The following is a 27123-nucleotide window of genomic DNA, read 5'->3' on the forward strand; positions in this document are numbered from 1 at the left end:
GCGCTCCCGGTGCCGAGTTTGCGCTGCCGGTTGCAGCCGGTTCTTGCGTGTGCAACGCGGCCCACTTTGCGACATCTCCGAAAGGATGCGGCGGTCACGTACCACGAGACACAAGGGATGGACAGACCCATGACTTTAGGAGCTTCGCCCCTAAAAATACAATATACCACAGCGAGATATTAGGCAGTTTTAGAATAGGGGAAGCCGGAGTTGCGGGCCCCAAAGAAGTTAGGGGAACCAAAACGCAAGGCGCTCGCGTGCGGGGAGTTTTAGAATAGGGGCAACCCCAACAGCCCGCAACCGGCTTGCGTCGGTCGGGTCAGCTCGGGTGATGAGAACATTAGGCTTAGCATCGTGGCGGATTTTTGATAGCCGCTATATGTGCAACAGTGAATGACAACCCGTAGCACAACTTTTCACCCACTATCATCCCCTTCCTCGCATGTGGAACTTTATTTCAGCTATAATTGCCGTTTGAGCGATCGGGCACCAAGACCTCTTTCGATCGCGCTGGTAGCGCCCTCTTTCGGCCGCTCCGCGCACCGCGCGCCGCGTTGACCGGTCTGCCCGCCGAACCTCCGCGCCGGTCAGCGTAGGCTTAGCATCGCGGCAGATATCTGATCGCCGCTGTAAAATAAGCGCTGATAACAATCCCTAGCACAAATTTCACCAAACTAATTCCTACTTTCTCGCATGTCGAACTTCTTTCTCGCATGTCGAACTTAGCGATCAGATTGATTCGAAAGAGCAGCGACAAGCTAACCTGGTCTGCGCCCCTTCGAGCCGCTTAGCGGGCCGAGCGGGCACGCGCGGCCGGCGTGTGCACGGACCGTTTCCGAAGGCAAAAAACACTTCACGATTGCCTGCTTTGTGAACGGCGCGTCAAATCTACAAATTCCGCTCAGCGATCGTCGTAGTTTATCTTGTGGATCGGGAGAGCCGCAGGTTTCGCTTCGGCCATGGTCACGCGCAGTCTCGCTGGCTGCGAGAGCGACCGAAGAACGCAAGCTCCTCCTGGTGTAGTGCACGCGCACCTCCCGGCTAGCTGAAAGTGCATTTCTCACGCTTGCTCGGGCGGTTCGCGTAACCTAACCCGCCGCATAGGTAAACAGAGGGTACCAAGGTTACTGGATTTTTTTAGTGCTCTCGCCGTTCTTTCCGCGGGCTAATTTGTCTTCGTTTTTTCTTGGAAGGGGGCAAGGTATTCAGGAAGTATATTCTCGTTTTCTCTAGGTTATTTTAATGTTCCATTCCTTTTGTGATTATATGTCTTTCTAAAATTTTTTGGACAGTTATCTTCACTAATGTCATTGCATGACTAAGCCAGTTAAATGTACAAATCATGCAGGTCTGTGCAAATGGTGGGCACAACACCTTTCGTCTGTTTTGATAATTTTTTATTCGTGTTCCCGTCGATCTTTACGGGACCTTTCATTTTTGTTTTTGTCTGCAGGGTGGTGCATACGATGAATATTTTTATTGCGTCAGTTGATTTTTTGTAGGATTTTGTGTTTCTGTATTTTCCCTTTGTCAATTTTCGCCTAACCGTCGATCTTTGTTTACGCCATTATAACGAATGAATGTGGTCATGCAGCCAGTCATGCATTTTCGCGCCAATGTTCAGCTTGCTACGGTTGGTGCGTTTTAGCGATTTTTGATTTGTCTTTACATCCTTATTTTGGCGGATTTTTATTCACGCGTTATTTTCGCGGGGGCTGCATTAGACGCATATATATTACTTCGTAATCTCAAATTTATATTTCGTTGCTTATTCACTTTCTGGCTTTTAAAATTCTTTCCAAAAGTGGTCTTTATGTATATGCTATCATAAAAATAAAAATATTTATCCCAGCGAATTATTCATTTCTGTGCAATGCAGGGGCGTCGTACTGTTAAGACATATTTACATTTTGTATTCCCGTTTCTGTAGTTGTGTTCCATAATTTTTATTTTCTCTCCGTGATGTTGGGGTTGTAACGTGGATAAGACGCACATTTTGTTGTTTCGTTACCTCTATTGCAAAACGTTTTATTTCTCTGCTCTTGGGTTTTGAATAAGATTCCCCACGACCAATGACCTTCTCGTTTTTATTATATATCGGTTAAACAACTAATGCGCATAAATGTTTTCGCGTACTTGGCCTTGGCCAAGTAAGCCATGCGGCTCATGTCCTTCGGGAACAGGATATTCGCCAGCTTTCCGTTCAGGTCCACCAGGGAGCGCCGCAACAGCACGTGGAGCACCCGGCTGTAGTCCAGGTCGGCGAGCATGATCCGGTAGCTGCACTCGTCCAGGATGCGACCAATGTGGCGGGTGTACTTGATGCCCCGGCACTGGACGCGGTAGTCCCGCGGAACGATGTCCTTGGCGCTGCATCGCGCCAGGAAAACCAGATTGCTGGACTGTTCGGCAAGCTCGATTACGGAGCGAAAAATTGGCCGCGTGTCTGCTCCTTTCGTTGCAAATGTCGACAAAAGGCTTTTGTCGATATTTGCCATGTAAGTGCCTCCCATCGCTTTACCGCTCACCTCTCATGTTGTCCCTCTACCGTCGCGCTCCTCCCAATGTAAAGAGGCTAAACGTTTGCTCAAATCATTTTAAATTAACCGCGTTACACTGCTCCAGGCCTAGTGTCTCGCTGCCAGCGGTGCCGTACTGCGGAGACGCGCGTGAATCGAGGCGTCCTACTGAAACGTTTATAAAACCGCGTTGCCCTACTTCAAGAGCGTTCTAAGGAGAACGCTGATCCTATCTAGTGAAACATTTTGTTGCTATTGCCGTTTGATTTCATAAATGCCGCTAGGAGTTGGTGCGGGCAAGAGCAGGCGATGGTTTTCTGCCGTTTATGTAGTATTTCATTTGCTTTAACTAAAACAACATCCGTAAATTTTTAAATAAAACAACACTGCACATATCCCTTATGTATTGATTCGCAGCCTTATATTTGCGTAATGTTTTGTTCTTGTTCCGCAATGTTGACAATTATGAACATTCACACCGGCACTAGCCGTTTAGATTTGGCGGTGAGTATATAAAACTATTGCGCAGATTTTGTTTCAGTTTGGCCGGATGGTTGAATCGAGTCACAGACAGACAGACATACACACAGACCAAAATTTCTGGGTTTAAGTAGCCCAAGAAAGACAATCGTCTTTAAAATAGCGGCTAAGCAGCCGCATGGGACCGGGCCGTAGGTCATGTGCAGGTACCGCTTCAGAAATAATGGGCTGGTGTGCAGCTGTGGCGGCTGCCCATCCCACGAGTCGTTCAGTTACATTTTGTAAAGCACGCTGCCCTACAGAACGTCAGCGGCCTATTGTTCGACTTGTCCAGCATCCTGGTCGCTTACATTCTACGAAGTCAAAATGGTGGGCCCAGTATTCCGAACTTCGTTTTTGTTTGTTTTTTTTTGCAACCACGTCACAATATTACTTTCTCTGACGAATTACGTTCATTCGCACGATTACGGCGCCAAATACATTCATTCCGTTATTATGCCATTTTGTGCAGATAATTTGCGTTAAACCGTTGGTCCATTTTAAATACTTTTTGTTCGTATTTCCGTCGTTGTTGTCGGGGCTTTTTTTAGTCATCGTTTTGTGGGAAAGTTTTTGGAGATCAATATTTTATAGTTTGGTGCTCCATTCTTCTAGTAATTTCTGTTTTTGTATTTGAGTTTTTGACGTTCCCTTTTACCGGTCATCTGCACTTACTCGCTTACAACGATAGTTTGCAAACTATGCATTTTAAACAATGCTTTAGACACCTCGTTGAGCGACCTCACCGTCGCGGTAAATTTGACCTTCCCTTGACCGCAGCTGCGCCGTATTCTAGGCAGCGCATCACCTGTCTCTTCTTGCCGAGATCCGCGGACCATAGAGTTTCTTACAATAAACACTAGAGAGGAATCTGGCGCTACCGTCTATGCGGCTCACATCAAGACCGTCTGTGTCGTCATGGACCGCCATTAAATAATGCGCTCGCCTACGTTTCACCATTGGCTTGGATTGAAACGCTTTAGTCACTGCAAATTTAAACAAAGTTCCACAAAAACGCTAAAAATAGTGTGCAATTATGGAAGTGCAATATAAAATAGGCTGTTTTAAAACTAAGAAAAAAGGAAGTACTGCGCATTTTTGCCGGAATGTTTGTTCCTGCTATTTTGCAGGCCGAGGTGGTAGTTACGAACAATGTTAATATTTGGGGAAGAAACTCCTTAGATACTCCTATTTTATTACTTTACCTATATTTCAAATAATAGGTTGTTTGAAGAGTTTGGAAAGTTTTTGGAGCGTGCCTATGAAAACGTAACCTCCGTGGTGAACCGGTGCACCGACCTTCAGCTGCAGTTTAACAAGAAAAAATAAAACGTGGGGTTGAACAGTCGTGGACGGTGACAAGATAGGACGGATTCAGGCGCCCTTATCTGTCGTATCTGGTCTTCGTCGAAGTACCTTTTCTTTATTTCTTTCGTCGGCTACAAATTTCGCGGCGAAATATTACCCGCTCAGTCATACGTCCTTCGACTGCGGCATGACCAACGTCAGGTGCGCTCACGCACTGCCTGCTGTTTCACCGAGCACGGCTAGGATTTCGGCTTCCTCGTATCTCGTAGACGTGTTAATGCATAGTGAAGAAAGCAAATCCCCAAAACCGCTTAAGAATTCAATTGTCATGCCAAACCCAAGCCAAAAAGGGGGGTTTTCCCATAAACCCCCACGACGGCATGGATTACCAGGTATAGTTTCCTCTCTAGTATACTTACTAAGAAACTCTATGCCGAGGCCAGCCGGGTTCACCGCTTACCCCGCCGCTGCCGGTTTGGCTCACGCGCTCTCCGCAGCAGGTTCGCGCCTGACCACGTGACTCGTCACGGGCATGCGGGATTGGCCATGGATGAGAGCGAGGCCCGGCCGTCTTTTCTGGTCGTTGAGCGGGAGCTGGATGCTTTGAGTGCGACCAACTACACTAGTTAGTCGTGGGTTTGAGCTGCCGTCGGGAAGCAGCATCTGACAACCCCGCGGATATTCCCCGGCGATCCGTTCGGCTCAGAAAACGCTGAAGAGGGACCACAACCGTAGGCAAAGGTGGGGTATGAACGACTGATAATAATTACAGATAAATAAAAGGTTATACAACTGAAAACAAGATTTAGCCAGGCTAAGCTGACCTTTCGCTTTGCATATCCATAGTTAGCGGAGCTACGCTGCTGTCATTTTTTGGCAACTACATGGCGTACACGGTTGGGTTGGTTCGTTCTCTCCATTTTTTTCATTTGTTTTTTCTTCGATCTTTTGACGTAGTGATATTTTGGTCTTCGTTTTATGGTCTCGGTTTATACTATGCGCATTTTTTATTTCAGTGCTTCATTCCTTAAAATATCACTTTAAGAAGAAAGCCTGAAAGGGCCCATTGCGTGAAAAAACGGCGTTCGGGGTTCGTCTTTACATTTACGCTAATAAACCATTTGTAGTGCAGCCTATGAAGATTGACTATATCTCTCGGTAATTTAGGAAGAAAAAGAAAGCAAATTAAATTGATTTTGAGAGTATACAATACTTTCATTTGTTCTTTTATTCCGGACGCATAAACTATTGTGAATTCGTCGGCAATGGTGAACTTCGAAGGGCGAAAGTACTCGTTGCAGAAAGCTATGAAACGAAAACGTAGGGATTACCCGCCGCGGTGGCTCAGTGGCTAAGGCGTTGCGCTGCTGAGCACGAGGTCGCGGATTCGATTCCCGGCCGCGGCGGCCGCTTTTCTGATGGAGGCGAAAAGCAAAAACGCCCGTGTGTACGAGATTTCGGCGCACGATAAAAATCCCCAGGCGGTCAAAATTAATCCGGAGCCCTCCACTACGGCGCGCCTCATCGCCTGCGTTGCGTCGGCGAGTTAAACCCCACAATCAATCAGAAAACGTAGGGATTGTAGACTAGTGTGTTAAACAGAACATGTAGAAACTAACCACGCAGTACTTTTATTGAAGTGCTATGCGAAGAAATCCCACAGAGAAAAAGGGACCGAGATAAAAGAAGACGAGGGAGAGAGAGAGAGAGAGAGAGAGAGAGAGAGAGAGAGAGAGAGAGAGAGAGAGAGAGAGAGAGAGAGAGAGAGAGAGAGAGAGAGAGAGAACAACTTTGCTGAAGTGCCTGCAGCTCGGTTTGAACCCCTTCACGCGGGGGGGTCTTTCCGTGACGCGGCCGTGATGTCTCCTCGACTTCTTGTCCCTCTACTTTGACTCCGGCCTCGCTACAGCCTTCGGCCGTCTTCACCTACCCCCTCGTCGGGACGGTAACATTCCGTCGGTTTTGCTCGGTCGTTGTCTTTTGATGGCCGCCGAGATATGCTGGACGGCCTCGGTCCGCTGTTCCTAGTCGTAGCTCCCGCTGTGGCTTCGAGGTGCGGTGGGATCATAGCCTCTGTCGACGCTTCGCGCGGGTTTTTGACACAGCCCCAGAGGACGTGAGCCGCGGTGGCTCTCTCATTCTGGCACAGTCAGGACAAGTCACTTTCGTACACGGTCGGACACACGTGCCTCATCAGCACCGGTGGGAGGAGCGACCCCGTCTGCAGTTGCCAGTATGCCACCGCTTCCTCTCGGGTCAGGCCCGGGTGGGGTGGCGGTACCTTTCGTGTACAGAGCAGCAGAATAACAGAGCAGCTGACACTCGCGAGGTGCCCCAAAGTTCGTTCACCCCAGCTACGGCACCAAGCACGCCAAGTGAGAGCACGAGCTCACGCTGAGCTGGTGCTCAGTAAGACACTGCCCAATCAGACATGGCCAACGCCGACGGCGGAGGTGAAGGCAATGCCAAGGAAAAAATGACTGCGGCTTAGCCCCACTAACGTAGGATATGCAAAGCATATGCTTGTCTTAGTCTGCTTGAGTTTTGATTTCGCTTGGTTAACCTTAGATGTAGCTGTATTGCCGAACATGGCTCGACACCGTTCGGTCCCGTGCAACGCTCACAGGAGGAGGCTCGCCTTGCTTTCATTCGCGGCGAACGCGGTGTTCCTCTCCGCCGGGCGCAAAGTAACGTATCCCGAGACGACCCCTCGGCGCATGCGTGCGAGGCTGCGGGGTTGGTGCGCTCTCGATCGGCTGAGCGCCCGCAACCACAGCGGCTGTCGCAGCTGGCTGAGCAGAACGACTGAAAACAGGGCCTTGTGCGCAGCTCCGAAAGCGGGCCCGGCAAAGCACGCGAGGCCCTTCAAGGGGTGTGCAGCAGGAGGGTGTGTGTCTGAGGTCAAAATGTGAATCCCTGCATCCGCAGCAAAACCGCTGGACTAAAGTAGTAGAGCTTTGCTTTAAAAAATTACTCCCACCTCCCCTCGTGGGAACCCCTGTGTAGATGCGACGCATAGGGGGTTCCGTTGTTGTTTCCGTTAGGTTGATTCTCCCATCGCGTGAAACATGCCGTGAACCCCCTGCCGCGGCTATGACTCAACGTGGCGTGGCTATGACGCAACACAATCCAACACAATCCACTTTAATCCAATCCAATGCAATCCAATCCAAATCCAATCCAAGCCAAGTCACTCCAATCGAATCCAATCCAATGCCCCTCGCGAGATAATGTTCGCTATCAGAGAGGAGATGGGGTGAGCGCGGACAGCGCAGCTCGCGCGGTGAGGAGAATGGGGGAGGGGTGTGGACGGACAACGACACCGTATGGAGGGGCAAGGTGAGTGAATGAGATGCCGTCGCATCTAAAAGAACCGGGAGACTGAGAAGTCTGGAGTGTGACCGGGACGCGTATTCTCAAACCATATCCCGTAGGGGCCCAGGCCGACCACACCCCCTAAGCAGGGGCGCAGCCAATAATATTAAAAAATTGCAATTTTTTAACCTCCTTGGACGCAGCACCGTGACGTCTCTACCTATATGTGCGCGACTTCATGCGAGGTGGATTTTTTCTTTTTTCCCCCTCCCCTCGTTTCGGCTGCTTTGCGGGTGGCCGATGGTTTCGCTCCGCGGGCAACTTGTGTTGTACTATTTATATTTTTATTCCCGCTATTTCTTGTTTATACATTTGTATACTTTTTTGCGTGTGTGTGGCTTACAGTTGAGGCACGAGCTGTGACACAATACTGGCGAATTAACAGGCCAGACACTACAGAAATATATATATATGTGGTAGCTCAAAATGCGTCGCAGGAAACAGACACAAACTGCTCATCTATACCAATCAGTGGATCTTTAAAAGTGACAATTTTTTGCCGCTATTTGGACTACGAGATCACTATCGTAAAAATAGTGCACCAAGGAGATAACTTTTTGCTTAGTTTAATCTCTGCTGCGACTACCGTGACTTCAATCTCACGGGCAACTACTCATTAGTCCCAGCGAAAAGAATATACGTATCTGAGTGAGTGTAACACTGCAGTAAATGAGATGCCATGGGGCTCTGTGGGAGCAAGGATGAGGAGAAAAGGGGAAGGTCACAACTCGCACAATGAACACAGTTGCAGTCTTGGGGTCCTAATCGCAAAATGAACACATTAAAGTCAGTCAGTGGCAGAAAAACGCACAGTTCACACTTAAATGTACAGTTCACACTGTGGACAATGCGGTTCGCAATGAAAACAGTGCACGCTGCAGACAGTTCACATTGTATACCGAACGGGAAAGTCGGCCAGGCTGCTACACCAATTTGTAGAGTCTGTTTTCAAGGGCGTACTCGGTAATTGCTTCTAGAGCGGTGGGATCGTCACGGACCCGACTAACATGTTCATGTTCAGTTGCAGGGTCGGGACCTATAGTTAAAATCTGGTGGCGATTACGGTCGAATAATGGACAGAGCCAAATTAAGTGGTAACGATTTGGTGTGCCTTCCCGACTACAGGGGCGGCATCAGCGCCATTCGGATCCTGCTGGACCTGTCTATTTATAAATAACGTATCTTATGCAGCAAAATCTCTGTGTGCATGAAGCACAAATTGTTAAAAATAACTAATCGACATTGGCAACAGCGTGAGTGGTAGCACGCATGATTACTGATATCAAACTCGGCCTGGTGGCTTCAGTGAAGAGACTGTGGCCCTGTACAGAAAACATATATCAGACTCCTCGACTACTTCAGTTGCTGTACAATCCAACTATTACTTAGCCCTTGGTTGGTATATATTTTCGATATTGTTTCCTTAAATTGTTATGACCAGCAGTGTAAATTATGCAGAATTCATGACCGAGTGTAAAACGTGTACCTTTGAGCTGGTGTCTTTCTTATCAATGTATCACCCTTGCAAGAACGATTCACACCTTCCATTGCTGTTAACAAAATGTCAATGTTTTCTATAGTGGCACTGTTCCTGATAAAGAATAATGCAATGTAGTTAATGTTAACGAAATTCAATGTAATAGTGCTTATCAAAGTGCCAAAATGTAGCAGCTCATGCTGCTGTAATATTTCGCAAGAGTAGGACAGTTTGTAAATGTAGTCATGGGTAATTGGCTGCCTTTCTTGTAATCCTCACCTGCAGCACCGAATCGTGTTTTGAGCTGTGTATATAGTGAAAGAGCACCCAACTCAATTGTATACCCTTCTGTGTGCTGTAGAATGAGCTTTCAATGAGGGTGTTCGCTTTCCGGATCGTGTATAATTGCCACATGCGCGTGAAAGGGTCCATCCGCGCGCGCTCGCACTTCGAGCACCAAGTAGAGCGCTTAGTTAGGAACACGATCGGAGGTCAGCGTCAACTCGCAGGTGCGGAAGAAGAGCGCGGAGAGATCAGGGGCTCAGGTACAAAAGGTTAGCTTCTACCACATGTGCGTCAGCTTCCCCAGCGCCGCAGGCCAGCCCCGCCCACGGAGCGAAACCATCGGCCCCTTGCCAAGCAGTCGAAACAAGGGGAGGGGGACAAAAAGAAGAAATCCACCTCGCATGAAGTCGCGCACATATAGGTAGAGACGTCACGGTGCCGCGTCCAAGGAGGTTAAAAAATTGCAATTTTTTTATCTCTTTGGCTGCGCCCCTGCTTAGGGGGTGTGGTCGGCCTGGGCCCCTACGGGATATGGTTTGGGAATACGCGACCGGGACGCACTGCGGTCGGGCGTTCGGACCCGCGCTGTGCCCCAAAAGGTCCGCCATTACCTAAAATTTCCAAGATCTCTTCTCTGCCAGTTACTCTGGTCGCCGGACATCGGCAGAAGCCATCGACGCTCCAAGAGAGCCGCGTTCGCTACTAGGCGACGAGAGCTCGTTATACCACCGCGGCCAGGACACGTTACCTGGACATTTCCGCGCTGCCACGAACCTGTGCTGGTAACAACCCCGTCCTGTTCCCTACATCTTCGCTCACCGACCGTGACTCTTTTTCGTTTCTTTGACCTCACTACCGTTTTCTGTACCTCTTTGTCGCAGCTCCCTATCATTCTTTAGTTTGTCTCTGTCCATTGTGTGCATTTTGTTTGGGTTTCGGATTATATATGCATAGCCTTGTTTACAGAGTCTCTTGTATTTGTTATTGTCCGCGAACCCGACACAAGCCTTCTGTGGCACCTGCCAATCTGGTTGCGCAGGTTTTTTTTTGTTGTGATTTGGACTTTTTTTTGTCTTCGTCTTTTTGCAGTCAAGTGTTCTGACATTCCTCTCGCTCATGTTAGAGCCTACTCGTGGCCACCCTTCTCGTCTCCCAAGAGGCCGGCCGAGCGTTTTTTGAGTTGATTACAACTCTAATTTCTTGCACAAAGGCATCCTGCACACAAAGTTGCACTTTGGAATCTGTGAAAATTGCAAAACTACCGAGCCGTCACAGTCTCAGGGTAAGGACGATTGATTGGTGTTTAATGTGCCGACGCAACGCAGGCGATGAGGCACGCCGTAGTGGAGCGCCCCGGATTAATTTTGACCACCTGGAGATATTTAAAGTAGAGCAAGAACGTCGAGTGAGCAATGAGAGGGAAAACAATTTCAAAAATACGACCTAAAGTGTTTATTAACCCGAAGCTAGACCTGGGAATCCTTAAAGTGCCCTGAAGTTTCGATAGCGGGCGCTTTCGCTTTTAACATCCATATAAAAAGGAGCCACCGCGGCTGAGATCGAACCCATGCCCTTGGGCTCAGCAGCACAACGTCTTCGCTCCTGAGGCAGAGCGGCGGGTGAGTGCAAGCCGAAGAACCGGGTGCTGTACGAAGAATGCCGGAGAACCAGACAAAATGCCGGAATTTTTCTAGGATAATCGAAATCAAGAAAAAAAGACCAACAACAGGACTAGGTATAGGTGCGAAAAGCGGACACTCCCAAGATCGTAGTAGGCAGGACACAGTGAACGGGCCATACAGGTTTAAGGTGAAGAGGCCGCGGGTGTCGGAGTGTTCATGGTGGTCACGCGCAGTTGGCAATTCCGCAAATGAAGAAGTCTTTAGTCGAGGGGTCGTACCGTTGTGACTTCAATGCGCACCCCGATTACATTCCTCCGGTTTTCAGCAACGAAGGCGGTTTCGTGAATCGTCTGTTCCGGATTAAAAGTTTGTTTCCTTGTGTTCATAAAACCTGCCCTCTGGATTGTCTTACGTCAGTTTATTCACTGAGCATGGTGGTTTTTGTGTCACAAATTTGTAGCAAAAAAGCGGGCACGAGAATTAGGCTTTACAAACATGTTCAACTCACTGGTCGTAAAGGGCCATGAAGCTTCCGGCGAGTCCGGCCAGGTGCGGAGCTGTGACGCCCATGCAGAGGAGCGCCGCCACCATGATGTCGCCAATGCGGCTGCCCTTGTCGTATATGCGCCTGCAAGGTTATCAAGACAAGCTGCAACTGGCACTGCTCTAGCCTGGTCACAAAAATATTAGGCTAAATATCGACCCTGTTTTGTACGCTGGGTTTAATACAATTTAAGACAACAGCAAATGAAGAAAAGTAAAAAGGAAACAAAAGAAACTCAGTAATAAAACTAAGCAGGGTAAAAATGCAATGACACTAGATCATTTATAAGCTTTCAAGACTACCTTGGGAATGTTTCGGGCTACTGTAATTCGTAATATTTTTGCTGCAGCAGTAATATGACATCTTTGTAGCGGGAGCACCCTCAGAACTCGCGTATGCGAGCGAGTGAAAAATTGTTATCGGATGCTGTTAGGAAATCGAATTGCTGGCCATATAAAATAAAATGAACGGCCGGCTCCTAGCCTCTACTCTTGCGTAGCCTTTGCACTGGGCGCCATAGCGTTTTGATGAGGTACATATAGGGGCATAAAATTTCTTCACCACACTACAATTTGCTTTTCTGGTGCTGCAGCTGCCTCCGAAATGGAGAAAAGTTGCGAACACTGTTTTGCTATGAAGCAGTCTTTTAACACCGACCTTCAATTTGAATTTCTCCCGAAGAAGAATATCATGGTCAATATCTTGTTGCGTTCGATCGCCGTCTCACACATGTTCACGCGAGCTTTTTGTCCCGCCAGCTATCGCTGCGCGCTGCTGAATCAGCGAGGCGTGAGACACATGAACAAGTTTCCTGGAGATTAAACGTTTGCGTGGCTCCCACGTTCGTTAGGATTCTACAGGTTGCCACTACCTTTCTACCCGTAAGCTGCCTTTGTGCAGCTACACAGTTATTAATTTCCCGCACATGGCATGATGGCACGTAGGGTATTTTGTCGCCCACAAAATGAGTTACAGACGACTACACTTTTCCCAATTATATTTGTACCACTATCATCCCGACCTCTCCTTTCATTCTGCGCACATAATCCGACACCTTGCCGCGTTCAAGAACCATGCGTTCTCCTCAACAGAAAAAACTTCTTCCTGTGCCTCTTTTGCTCTTAGTTTACCACCTTATCGCGTTCAAGGGCGCCACGGGGACCATTATTTTTGTGTTGCCCGGGGTATTCCTGGCCATATTGTGAAATAGGATGAGTAATATTGCTTCTCATGCGTGTCCTCAATTAAAAACCACCAGTTAACACGAGTGTCACCGAGACTGACTATCACTGATAGGAAGTAGATGTATGGTATAGCTGAAACAGTAGTGCAGAATATTAACACGTTTGACATTCTATTGCCTCAAGCCGTCAAGTGCGGGAGCACATTTCTCCATGCGTAAAGTGCGTCCACTGCAGTGTATTTTCGATTCAGTCCCTCTATGCATTTTATGTGATTTGATACCGAATCGCGCGTATTTTATCTGGCAAAGCGCAGGCATTTTAAATTTTGCCAGCTTTTCTTGCTCAAACAAGGACAACATGTGCAGTAGTTCCGCCAATTCTGTACGAATGATTGAGCATTGCTTGGCCTCTTATCTTCGTTTCAAGTGTTTTTCTTTGTACTGACATTCCTCATTTATACTACCAATACGCCTAAATGTGCTACTGCGTGAATTATATTTTTTGCGCCGATGGAGATCGCTCTACCGTTGGTGTCTTCCGCAAGTTTTTTTTCGTGTTCCGCATAGTTTTTCTGGAGTTTCGATTTCTTCGTTATGTGAGCGATGTGAACAGGCAGACAACCGGTTTTCGCTACCTGCATTGACTCTTTTTTGCTTTTGTTTTTATTAGTTTTCCACCATCAACGATCTCTATTTACACTTTCATAACGAATAAATTTGCTATCTTTGCCAATGAGCATATTTCCGGAGATACGCGCCTATTATTAATTTTTTCCTGTTTTTTATGTGTTTTTCTGGCGTGTTTTTACATTTGCCCTCGTCCTGTAAGAGCAGGTTAGGAGATTTGCATTTTCTGGTTGGTTATTTCCTAGACTTTTAATTTTTGGATTTCATTGTTTTGTTTTTACGCTTCGGGTAGTTATTTTCATTTACAGTATTATAACGTAAAAAAGTATCAGCTTGACCAGTTCATCATTTTTGTGCAAATACGCGGCGTTACATGGCTGGTGCTCTTGGGGAAATCGGAAAAGAATCCTACGAATAAAAAAATAAATCATTGTTTTCATTAATATAAATCGGTCCTTGCAAATTTATAACCAGTTTTACGTTGGTCAAAACAAGAGGGAAGGCTATCGTGACTATATCCAAATGCGCTCTTTCTCGTGTATAAAACCCTCGAGTGCTTAAAAATATTGTTTGTCGTGATTGCTTCAAATCGCGCAAACACTTTTACAAGGTTCGCAATTGGAGGCAGCCCTGCCCTATCTCCTTGAGACTACCCGAAAACATATTAAAGCCGTAAAACGCGTTCCAAAATCGGTTTATACTGTGACCCTGCTAGTAACACAGCGTGAATGAGGCAGAGGGCACGCGGACCCTCTCGCCCATCCCCTTGCCATTCCTACAGAACAGTCACTTCAAGCTAACTTGCGTAAAACACTTAGACACATTTTTAGTAATAAAACCAGTTCAGTAATCTGTAATTTCTGATAACTTGTATATCTAGTAACAGAGACAGTCCTGGGCTAGTCCTTATTTATTTTTCTTCCCTCCAACCCTTCGTCCTTTTTTCACGCACAACAGTCCCAGTCGCAGCCTATAACAAGAATAATGTAACTATCGGCCAACTAAAGTACGTTAGCTCTTTTTCATCCAAACTGCTCGAAAAGTGCACGTGGTTCCGTTCTTAATTGAAATCGTTCGATTCTCACCCATCCGTTCAATCCTGTACAAAGGACTCACTTGGCCACGTCTGCGCAGAGCTTGGCGTCACAGACGACGGCGAAGTCCTTGTACTCCCAGCGATCGGTTGGAAAGCAGTAGGAGGAGGCGAGAAAGGGGTAGAAGAGGGCGCCCACTGAACCGAACCCAGAGGCTCACAGCAGTAAGTAGCACACGCACACCGCTCAGATCTCCACCGTCGAAGTGGCCGTTTCGGCAGCGGAGGGCTGAAAAATAAAAGGAAGTAGAAAGTAACGTCTACGTTTAGGTCTTGAGATGTACGATGCGATGCCGTTACTTGGATGCCAAGGAAGCGCTTTGGAACAGAGTGGCTACGTTGCAGGAGTGGTTACAGGAGTGGTTACGTTGCAGGGCCGAATAGCCGGCAAAAAGGATGGTGGGCGAATGACGACGACGAAATACCGATACTGGCGAAAAAGCGTCATGCAGCCACTCTATCTGCCGAAGTGAGCAAACACAACCACTGGACAAGGTTAGAACGCAAGACGAAGTTGCTATTACGTGCAAGGAGCACGCTAGAAACGCCATGCTGCGGGCTGCTAAGGCATGCGCATCAGACTGGCCTTCATTTGTTTAAGGAGAATAATGACAGGCTTATTTGTAAAATTCTGCCATTGAATCTTGATCTACCTCTTAAGTGGTATTGGGTCGTCTCGCCGGGCTGAAGCGAGTTTTCTTTCGTGGTGCTGAGGCTTCTGCTTCTTACATAATCCCCCAACGTACACATTTGTTTTATACCATTAAATTTACTGACATGCACACGTCTTGTTTATTTCTGAAGGCAATAAAAATAATAATAATAATTGTTTATTATAAAGGAGTGCATACAGAAGCAAAAATGGGGCCGCCAGAGCCTACAGGTGGGCTTGTGCGGCGTCGCCCGTCAGCAACTGCTATCACTTCTGTAAAAAAGACTCATTGACAGTGGGAACTGAATGTGAAGGTAAAAAAAAAGACAAGCAAACGAAAAAAAAAGAGAAAAAGAAAACGAGAGAAAAAGAGAGAAGGCGAAAAATTAAAGGGAGAAAAAAAAAAGGAAAGCAAACAACAAACAACAAACAGAAGAGAGGTAAACAAATAGACAAACAAAGATACAATAGATCAACAAGGGTTCCAGCTACATGGTTGGCATTTTCCTCGTCACAAGAAAATAATCAGAGAACAAAGAAATAGCTACCAATCACCGCATACACATACACACTTCAGCATGTTTCTAATGCCAGCATAGCAGCACGCAAGTGTTTCCGTGTTGCTAAAGAGAGCAATTCGTCAGGCAATTCGTTGAAGATAGCAGGAACATAATATGGCCGCGCAGTCATTCCATAATGGGTACGGTCCCTTGGCGTCTATGTATGTGCCGCAGAGGTACAGGTTTAACATTGGGAGTTCGATAATCCGTACACCAGAAATATTTTAGCACGACCATTTGCTTAAACAATGTATTGAATGACGGTAAACCACTTGCTTTATATACACTGTCCGAATCTGGCACGTGTGACGTATAAAGAACACTCTTGGCTATTTTTTCTTTTTCAAATACTGTTAATTCCCTTTTTCCAGGTAGCGGAGCAGTTGAAAAAACAGCACATGTCATAACGAAGAACACTATAACCCAAAGTTTGAGCTAGTATTTTTCGAACAGAGAAAGGCAGAAACACTTTTAAGTAGTACAGCATACAAGCAGTAGTTCTAAGCTTTTTAGATATGTGAGTCATGTGTGTGTTCCACGAAAGATCCCCATCAAAATGTGCACCTAGGTTTTTAACAGACTCGACACAGAAAATACGGGCACAGGAGCAAGATGCACTATTTGATGAGTGTGTTGTAATGAAGCAGTCGTTCGGCACCGTTTTCGGTCGATTTCGGAAACAAACTTGCCGACTTTTTACAGGGCCGTTAAGAAGAAAACGGCCTCCAGCGTAGTTAGCAGAGAAAGGGCTCTAACACCTACGATTGGCTGTGGCGCAATGCACAAAACCCCAGAGGTGTATTGACCAACGTTTAAAAAGTAAATAACCGTTGAGGGGTACTGGCCAATGCATCAGAAATATGATATGGCCCATTCAGAGAAACAAAATGGCCGCATATCTCCTCACTTCCCTGCAAATGACACGAAAAGACTAGCCTTCTGTCCTCGGCCACGTAAACGCCTCCATTCCGATTCCTGCAGCCCTCTCACGATCTTCTTCTTCATTTAGATCCTCCCGTGATTAATACATATGAGGCTTGCTAAAGTCAATTCAAATTTCCCGCATTCCACTGCTCACGCAATCCACTAGAACCTCTTCTCTCTGTTTAACTTGCAACACTGCTACGAGGTCCAGGCTCTCATGAACTGCTTTTGTGCTTTGGGGACAAAATTGTTTTTAACGCGTACTTTTATTTCCTACCGCGAGTATAAAACACAATTTTGTTGTTAATTAAAATAGCACTGCTGATGCCGTTTGTACATTGGTGTGCTACTTCAAATATGCCTAATGTTCTCTTTTTTCTCAACAATGTAAGCAAGTACGAAGTATGTATCCAGATAAAGGGGTTCGGGATGGGTCTCGCTATATAAACTTCTCGTTAAAGAGTTCTGTAACCTTTTGGCCGTGCTCCTGAATAGACAGACAGACGGACGGACGGATGGACGGGAATTGCAGTTTTAATTGGTTCAAAGATATTCTATAAAAATTGCAGCAGAAAAATTCCTAAAAGCCCCAATGGCGGCGACGCGTTCCATTGCACGCTCTACGCACCCGCTCTCAGAAGGTTATTCTAGGCGTTATGACGTCACCGCACTGCTAGAAAGACTAAAACATCGACACTGTCGACTACTGTAGCCTCCTCAGTATCCAAAAATGGCTCCCCACACTAGTACACGCAGATACCCTGCAACAAAACTTAAAGACATTACTTTCAATGCGACATTGGAAGAACAGCTCAGTTGCATTTTATTGGACATTACTCAGTAGTCACGAGAGTTGTCTTCCCCGTTTCCGGGTCCGGTTTTTCTTTTACTCCAGATGCTATGTTTTGTTGGCGCACAAACGCAGTGCGCTCACAAATCAACGGTACTCAATAGAGCAAAATGCAGTTTAAAAATGAAAGCCGTTCCACTCAATATGAAAGCTTTCGGAATTGCAGAGCACTGATTCGCCATAATGGGCTGTAGTTCCGTTATCCGCTCATTGCTACCACCCAATGCAAGACAAATTTTCCGCCTTTGCAGTGCTCGCGCGCCCCAGCAGGCGTTCTGTTCCTGTTATGCTTGCTTTTGCTCTCGCACGTGCCGGTGTTGCACGGCCAACTTTTTCTGCTGACTATCGTAAAAACCAACCCAACGAGCGTTTCTAACTAAATGAACGCGGGCGCTCCCGTTTAATTACGTATATTTTGCCTCAAATGTACCTGCAGGTTTCTTTGCGCTAAAGAACGGAGAGATGTATGACAAGCGCCAGCAGTTCACGAGTTTCGAACGCTTATGACTATATACAAGGCTTGGTTTTCGGGGCCTCTGGGTTACGCCGCGGCGACAACGACGGAAAGCCCTGTGGCTCCACTTGTGTACACCGATCGAGCTACGACGACAACTCCTCTGCACTTCATATATGAAGTGGCCAGCGACGTAGTTAGAAATGGTTCAAATGAGCATGTAAGCCTTCGACAGCAGCGAAGTATACGATACTCCAATTGGCTCAGTCGTGCGGAGCATCTGTGGGACGAAAGCAGACAGAGTATAGGCTTCGCGGAAAAGCTCATTTTGTTGCTAATTGCGTGTAGCACTAACTAAAATTGGCAGTTTTATTACTGTTTAAGGGTCAATTTAGAAATGGACCTACACTAAGCTCCTCCGCCTCTAAGATTGAACCTGCAAAAGTTGAAAACTCTACGTCCATTCGTTTTGGCGGAGTCTTCGTGTCACATCTCAGCCGTGTTCACTTCCAGAGGGGCGCTACTTCAAAAGATCCTAACGACCCCTCCAGCGTCTTCTCAGGGCAAAATGCCTAAATTTGTGTATGCGTGTTTTCATGGCAACATTTTCAGCAAAGAACATTACGTTGCATCGGAGGTATGAGTGTACCTTAAGGAACCTAAAAACAGCCAATCCGCTCCCCTATTTACATTCGCCCCAAGGGGGCTTTTTAGGGTGGAAACGTAAACTATGTTTTAGACAATTTTATGGGGTACATATATCCGAAGAAAAAAAAACGGTTCGATATCACAACAGGCAAGCGAGGCAATCAGGATAATTAGGTCATAAGAATTACTGGCGCTACAATCGCAAAGAGGGCCGAAGTACTTGAAACTAGGTGTAAAGAAGTGCTTCCAAATCAACTCTGGGAAAACTTGCTTCCCTTCGTCATCCTGAATACCGCCCCCATGAGACATGGAGACAGGATGAGCCATCAAGACCCCTGAAAGATCAGGCAGTTTGTGCTGGTGAGCACGAGGTCGCGGGTTCGATTCCCGGCCATGGTGGCCGCTTTTCTGATGGAGGCGAAAAGGAAAAACGCACGTGTGATCGAGACTTCGGTGCACGTTAACGATCCCCAGGTGTACAAAATTATTCCGGAGCCCTGCACTACGCGCACCTCATCGCCTGCGATGCGTCGGCGCGTTAAACCCCACAGTAATTCAATCAATCAATCAATCAATCAATCAATCAATCAATCAATCAATCAATCAATCAATCAATCAATCAATCAATCAATCAATCAATCAATCAATCAATCAATCAATCAATCAATCAATCAACAATGACGCAGCACTCGACTGAATATTTCATGGCGCCAACAGTATACAAGAGGAGGCAGTGTCTATTCTCACGGCAGCCGGGAGAATTACCCTCCTGAAGTTCTCACGAAAGCCCCGGGTGATTGTTATGCACGCCATCTGGAGCTTCGTTTGGTTAAATATTCCGCGAAAACCCATTCTGCTGACTGCTTTCGTGGCACTGCGGTATAGTAACTGCTTTGAGACGGAAGTGCTGTGTTTAGAATCTGTAAAAGCGCACGTTTTGCGGTTTTGAGATTTGGGACAACGTTTTGTTCATCAGGCTATACAGGTACCGATTTTTTGTACCAGGTTTATTCTTACAATTACCCCTAGATAGAGCCACACGACTTATACTAGGTATGGTTGGATTGGGTTTGGGTTTTTTTTCCGGTGCAGATGGGCGTGGTCAGGTAAGGTCACGTTAGGTTGCGTTAGGTTAGTTCCAGTCAGGCTAGGCTGCCGTAAGAATAGAAACTGCCTAGAAAGAGCGATCGCCACGACCTAAAAAAATTATTCTAGGGTTTAACGCGCCGGCGCAACGCAGGCGATGAGGCGCGCCGTTGGGGAGGGCTTCAGATTAATTTTGACCACCTCGGGATCATAACTTGCGCCGAAATCTCGTACACACGGGCGTTTTTGCTTTTCGCCTCCATCAGAAAAGCTACCGCCGCGGCCGGGAATCGAACGTGTGAAGTGCTCCTCAGCGCAACGTCTTAGCCACTGAGCCACCGCTGTAGGTGACCACAAAAAAATAGCAGTGGCTCAGCTCGGCTATGCCAGGATATACGTAGCGTGATCTAAGGTTCAGCAATCCAATCCAATCCAATCCAGTCCAGTTCAGTCCAGTCACTGCTTCTGGCGCATGCGCAGCACGGCTCTCCAGGAGCCACGCAAAGCGGCTATCGAGCAGCTCCGGCACGGCGTCAGACTTGGCTACTGCGCAACGGAGGCGCACAGCTGGGCACGCGCCGGCGCCAGTGCGTCTGCTGCGGCTATGACGTCACTTTTATGGAATATGCGCAGACTGGCGAATGTGCAGACCCAATTCTCTACACACCCGTACTCCAATTGGAATGGATTTCCAATCCAATACAATACAATCAAATTTAATCTATTCCAAATCTAATCCAATCCAATCCAATCCAAATCTAATCAATCCGATCCAATCCAATCCAATGCTCCTCGCGCTTGCGCAGCACGGTCCTTCAGGGTCCACGCGAAACTCCACACCAAATCCTATCACGGCAGCAAAACAAAGGAGGGGCCCGCCGTGGTGGCTCAGTAGCTAAGGCGTTGTGCAGCTGAGCACAAGGTCGCGGGCTCGATTCCCAGCCGCAGGGGCCGCCTTTCTGATGGAGGCGAAAAGCAAAAACGCCCGTGTGTTCGTGATTTCGGCGCACGTTAGAGATCCTCAGGTGGTCAAAATTAATCCGGAGCCCTCCACTACGGCGCGCCTCATCGCCTGCGTTGCGTCGGCGCGTTAGACCTGACAATCAATGAATCGACACAAAGGAGGGCAGCATAGGGAATTGATGTTTCCGTTCGACTTTGAGAACTTTCAGCTCACCTGTCCTGAGGGTGCAGTAGTGGCGGAGGGAGGCGTCGTTAATACGGTGGAAGGCTTCGTGAACGCGGCGGGAGGCGGCGGCGTGTACTAGACGACGTGGTCTTAGGAGAATTGCTCGAACTCCCCGAGTTTCGCCGAGGGAAGTGCGGGCTTGCGTGGGACCTGGGAGACGTGGCGTAGGCAGTACACGAAGCTGCTCGTTCTTCTGAATGGACGATGATGTTGATGATGATGATGATTATGATGATGCCCTTAAAGGTTTTGGAGCGTACCCACAAGGGAGGATTGGATACGGCTAAATCGGTTGTTGAAATACGTGAGGGCATCAAAATACTAGTTTCTTTCCGGAAAGAGGCCGTAAAAGGAAACCCGAATTACCCGTTAATTAGTACCCTTCAGCAATTCAAACGACCTGAAGCAGAAGGAAAATCTTGAATGCAATTGCATTTATACCACTTTTTGCATATTCCAAATTGGTAGCGCCAATAGATAATATAAGTGGAATAGAAAAAAGTCAAACCCGAACACTCAATCGGGTCTCCCGAAAGCAGCTGTCTAGCTGCCGTGAAACGGCGACAGTCGAGAAAACAATGTTCGATTGTTTCAGGGACCTGGCACCGCACACATAGTTCCGTAGGTGAAAGCCCTGATTTGAAGAGATCGGGGAATTCTGCTTAGAATTCTGCTGCGCAGCTCGGTTAAGATCACTTCGCACTGCTGAGAACCACAAAAATGAACATTCCACCCGAACTTTAAAAGTTGGTACACTTCAAATGATGGAAGTGAATCTGAATGAGTAGCGTATAAATGCCAGTATTGTCTTAATTTAGAAGATGCAAAAAAATACTCAGGTAAATTATTAGAACTTATCGCAAGCTATATAAAAAAAGTAGTCACCTAAAGAGCCACAGCACCGGGCCATGAAACACAGCGTACTTAAACTAAAGTGCAGCGTATTCAAAAGCAGCGCTACAGCTAGATCGAAAGCGCAGCGGCGCAACGCCGGCGCTCGGGAACGCGCTGCAGCAGAAGAGGCCGCAGACGCGGCCGCGGAGACGCCAGCACCATCTCTCGCCCCCGCCGCGGATCCTCCCGCGGCGAAGTGCGAGGAGGTGGCGCCGCTCGTCGCCACCCCAGCAAAGAAAGAACTGAAACTAAAGCGTGGCAAACTGTTCGCATGGCGACGCAGTGAAACATCCCCCTCGCGAGGGGCACGATCAAATGCAGAGCATTTCCGGGGGCGCACGACGTTAAGTAGTTTGCGTTACGTTAATGTTGTTGCACTTGTGGCAACTGCTGACGAGAGAGCGCTCGTCAGCAGTAATTTGAAAGAGTCAACGATATAAGGCGCGTTCGTAGCGTTCCATTCTGTGTCGGCTTTGTGGCGCAGTGGGTAGAGCATCATGTACATTGCGTTCCGCCCGCAGGGTCGGGGATGGGCTGGTGACCATGTCGCAAAAAAAGTCGGGAACATCGAGCTCATTTTGCTTCTGTCAACACGCGATATGGGGCCCGCGCAGCTTTGTGCTACCCGCAATTACTGCCCGGAAGCCGCTTGCTCAGCGCCCCCTGAGCAGCGCAGGAGGCCTATGTTACAAAATGGTTTAAAGTTTTAAATTGGTACGGCAAAAAAATTGCGCGATATTCTTTATCTTGACGCGCGCATTTCGCTCGCTTTCGAATCACCGTTACTTCGACGACTTTTGGTGTTGACGTCCACTTTAACCTAAAAAAAATATGTTTATCTTACCGGCCTCATATGCCGTTCTAATATTTATAATACAAGCCATTTTTTTCATATCTTTTATGAGCAATACCTGATAGCTTGGTAGTAATCTTTGTAAGCTAAGCGTCAAATTACACTGCATGTCGTCAGCTATAGCAACCCGCGTCACTGATTGTTTACGCTTTGCTTACGCGAAACAAATATAGCAAATTCACGGATAATTCACGGAGTCGAGAACAGGGCGCCTGTGCCCGCGCAGCGGCAGCATTGACTCCCTGTGTTCTCTTCCCTACAACAGCAGTCTCAGCCATCTGGCGACCGCGTGCCCAATTTATCGCATTCTGCTGATAACTCGCACCTGCACTTGTTTCCGACTACATTTTCCTGAACCCATCAATGCCGTGACGCAATGCACCCAAACGTACCGGAGAAAGTGGGTCAATACCGGTGGGCAGGCAGCGTCACCCCTGCCGTCGCCTCGGCTCGACGCCAACTCGAACAACAAAACCAGCTGCGGAGCAGGGGCTGCGACACAGCCGTCCACGCCGCCTAGGCTTGACCTCACCCCTCTCGAAATGCAGCCAATCACCTCGTGCTGCACTGCATCTCTCGCCTCTCCATCAGTCGCTCCGGATGCATCAACTCTCCTCCTACTTTTGCCTCCTCTCAGGCCTGTCTCACGCAATATTGACATGAAGAATGGAAATGAATAAGCCCTTAACTGATAAACAAGTTTCTATGCTTTCCATTATGCGCCGTGTACAATTTGAGTTGGCAGATGGCTGTTAATACCGCGTATACTTCTGATGAGGAGTCGCTATCCAATTCAATGTGCACCTGAAAACATTTACTCGCTCAATCTTCACGTCACCCTCAATGATTTCTTGTGGCTATCACAGCTGTTCCTTCGCCCTTACATTTCAAACCACACGGTTACTCAGTTGTAGTGCCGGGAGGAATGTAATATCCCGCAACAATTATCAGTTCTAAAACCACTGCTGAAGGGGCAGAGAGGAAAGAAGTGTAGGGCTGTTAGGCGTGCACGTGTGGAAAAAAGGTCTTGCGGATTAGGTCATGCCGATTGAGAAAATTCGCACACCAAACTAACGAAGGTGTTGCGACTGATGCTATTGAGGTGAAAATAAAGTGTGAACAATAATGGGACCAGGTGTATTTATTTAGCCCCCTGTTAGTTTTTGTTAGAGGCCATTGAATACCTAGATATTTATATGGAGTTTATTGCGATGAGATGTTAAGCCACGCAATTCTCTAGAGTATTAGCTTTTGTCGAATTGTAGTGACATATATCCTGCCCAAACATTACCATTCTATGATTGCATTGAGAAAAGAAGGATGTATCCAACAGAATTATGAGCGATGGTTGACGGTAGTGATTCGTGCCCGCGGTGATGAGCGCGTCCTCCATGGCGGACTTGAAGCTGCCGCCACGTCAGGTGGCTCCCGCCAGCGCCAGCAGGCCCTCGTGGCGCAGGGCCCAGCGTAACCGAGGCGGGGATGCGTGCGTCCTGCGGTCGCTGTCGCCGGACCGCAGTTCCTCGAGTACGCCAGTGAGCAAGAACAGCATGTCGGCCGTGACCGGGAGCACGTGGGGACGCCGCTTGCCGCCCCTGATGAGGAGGGAGCCCAGGTTGCAGCGGAGAATGCTTCGCACGGCGGACCTCAGCCGGTGCTCCACGATGGAAGTGCCCAATTTTGATCGGCCCTGCAGGTGACCGAAGCACCTCACATTGACATCGGATACTCAGTTATCCTGGACATTGGGTGGTTCTTTTAGAACCCTTGTTCAACAGGATTGCAGTAGATGTATTTCACCAGCAGTTCACGAGCGATTGCCTACGTTTACGGACTACTAACGAGATGCTTTCGACAAGGACCACGTGCCTCCTCCACCCAGTTTTGCGGAATGGATACGGCCAAAGGCAGGCAGCCCAACTTGCAAATGGCCTCCAATGGTCTCTGCTGCCTTGCCTGCACGCTGCAGCAGACCGAATCTTGTCTTCGTGCTGTTGTCCGCCCAGGGGGGCCTCCCACTTCCGCGACTCATTGTTTCAAGTTTGGGGGACTGCAATTCTGCGTATGCGTTCTCATGCAATGCGATTCCATGAGGGTTTTAGGGGCGAAGCTCCTAAAGCCATGGGTCTGTCCATCCCGTGTGTCTCGTGGTACGTGACCGCCGCATGCTTTCGGAGATGTCGCAAAGTGGGCCGCGTTGCACGCGCAAGAACCGGCTGCAACCGGCAGCGCAAACTCGGCACCGGGAGCGCGAGCTTGTCGGTGTTCGCCAACGGAGGCGCGAGCGCACGTGCACTGCGAGGGGGAGATCACGCATGAGCTCACGCCACGAACGCAGGCAGTCGCTCTCGGAGATCGAACGAGACGCAAGGACCTTTTCTCGTTTCCTCTCGTCTTGTTCGGGCACAAGATCGCCCTAAATAAAATTTCTTTCTTTACCGTTGTGTCCCATCCTACGTGACAAATTGGGGTGGAGGTTCGGGGTAGTCCTCGATGGCGCGGGGTCTTTCACCAGGTCTGGGCCTGGGAGCATTGACTCCGAAAATAAAAGTTGATTTGTACAATGTACGGTCTTACGTCTTTCTTAATGATGTAATGGGCGAACTTTCACGGGAGAGTTACGGTTACCGATGATCTCCCCCTCTTGAGCTTCGCCCCACTTATCATCATTCATTCCGTGGATATGGCGTGATTTTTTTCATTGTACTTTAGGCATCTGTCTGCTTACCAAGTGGAGTAAATTTTACTTACTACGTGCCAGTTATGAACTGTGCCTGTCCTTAGCTCTGAGAGAGAGACAGAGAGAGAAATCTCCTTATTAGAAGAAAGCCAAGGAAATCAAGAAGGAGCTCCGTCTTGCTGTCCTTGAGACAGCTTTTTCTACCGGCCTCCAGCCTTATGTATTCTTTACATGATGCCAATAAAGTTCATTGTTCAAAGTATAGATGTCTGCTGGCATGGGTTCACGTACATGCTACTCCGCGGGGCTGGAGCAAGGGAATAAAGGCCCTAACGGAAGCAGGCGAAAGAGAGGAGAAAAAGTAGAGGGGAAAAAAATTGGCTCCAATCCACGCTGTGACGGTGGTTGGAAAGCTTTAAACGACACCCACAACGATTCCCCATGAAACGTCACTTGAATTCCCACACGTGGCTCTACAAAGAGTGAAACTAGATATTCTGACAGCCGTTACCTGGAATTCGCGGGGGCGGCTTCCCGAACGCAGCAGCAGCGTCGGCCACGGCCGGGCTAGAGCGGCGGACGCCACCGCTGTAGCCCGGCCATGAGTCGGCAGAAAGAAAACGTAGAGAAGCGTCTTTCAAAGGGTGAGACAGTGGAACCTAGCCATCCTGATGTGCTAGCCTGGGGCTACACCACCACGCGACACAAGCGTAGACACCGAAACAATTCAGCATGTGAGCTTAGTGACTCCCATTTATACCCATTTAAACTAGTTAGTTTAGTAAGTTTGAGAATTGCGAGAGAGCTAGGGCAACTTTTATAATCGCTATTTATCAGAACCTGTTGCTACTTTCGCGTTTTGTAGTACCTCTTAAAACCAACTGAATTGGTAATCACCAATTTAGAAAACTGAGTCCAATTCGTGGCAAGCAGTGCGCAAAAGGTTACATTTCTCTAGCGGCCAGATGTCTGTATCTGGTCTGTACACTTTGTTTTCCCGCCCTGCAAACCAATCCTTAAAATATATTTGCCGTAAGACCACTTAATTCATCGGGTGCGGCTGTCGAAGAAGTTAATCAAGCCGTGTGAAGGCACCGCGCAATGGACGCGAAGCATCCCCAAAACAGACCCCCACCCGCCCCCCACATAAAAAAAAAAAACCGTCGCTAAAAGAGACGACAAAGCCGTATTGCCGACGCCACCGCCGGCAAGCAGGCACTTCGGGCGGGGAACACTGGCCTAGAGTTTCTGTATATAGCTCCCCTAGGGGAGCACAGTTGCGCGTTCATCCGCCATCTAGTTCCAGGTCATGCAGGAAAGCCCCCCGTCTCGCATGTATACGAGCCGCCACCGGGCCGCCGCGCGAGCAGCAGCGGCGAGAAGGGCCGAGAAGCACCTCGTACGAAAACTGGCGCACGATAGTCGGCTGCTTATCAGCTATGCCGCTGCCGCCGCTTCCGCAGCCGCCGATGCTCAGTTGAGCAAAACTCACGGAATACGGTGTCTAGTGAGCAGCACTAAAAGCGGGCTTTCCTGGCGAACTGGAACCGGCGGCATGTGGCAATCAGACGCGCAACTCTTGCGCTACGCGATATACAGGAACTCTACGCTGGGCAAACTCGCAGCGCCATGTCTAGTTTGCTCCGTGAGTGAAGTCCTCCGCCCTCCCCGCCTCCCTCCCCTGCCACCGCCTCCGACGCGTTGGGAGTTTGTTGTCCCGCACGCCACGAAAGACCCGTTGGCTGCTAGAGCTAGAAAGCTTTTGTTTAGTGAAGTTACAT

General features: G+C 48.2%; 1 protein-coding gene across 1 annotated transcript; it reads right to left on the minus strand.

Annotated features, from left to right (window-relative positions):
* Window positions 1–2080: 2080 nt before the first annotated feature.
* LOC144153372 (uncharacterized) lies at window positions 2081–24055 on the minus strand. The gene is made up of 4 exons (XM_077685025.1): window positions 24031–24055; window positions 14576–14708; window positions 11614–11733; window positions 2081–2370 (listed from the first exon to the last, which is right to left on the minus strand). Exons 1-4 carry the CDS (start codon window positions 24053–24055, stop codon window positions 2091–2093), a joined length of 558 nt encoding a protein of 185 aa, XP_077541151.1. The 3' UTR covers window positions 2081–2090.
* Between the last annotated feature and the right edge of the window lie 3068 nt (window positions 24056–27123).

Source organism: Haemaphysalis longicornis, unplaced genomic scaffold (assembly GCF_048455015.1).
Source record: "Haemaphysalis longicornis isolate Haplotype H1 unplaced genomic scaffold, Haemaphysalis longicornis Haplotype H1 scaffold_9, whole genome shotgun sequence".
Lineage (NCBI taxonomy): Eukaryota > Metazoa > Arthropoda > Arachnida > Ixodida > Ixodidae > Haemaphysalis > Haemaphysalis longicornis.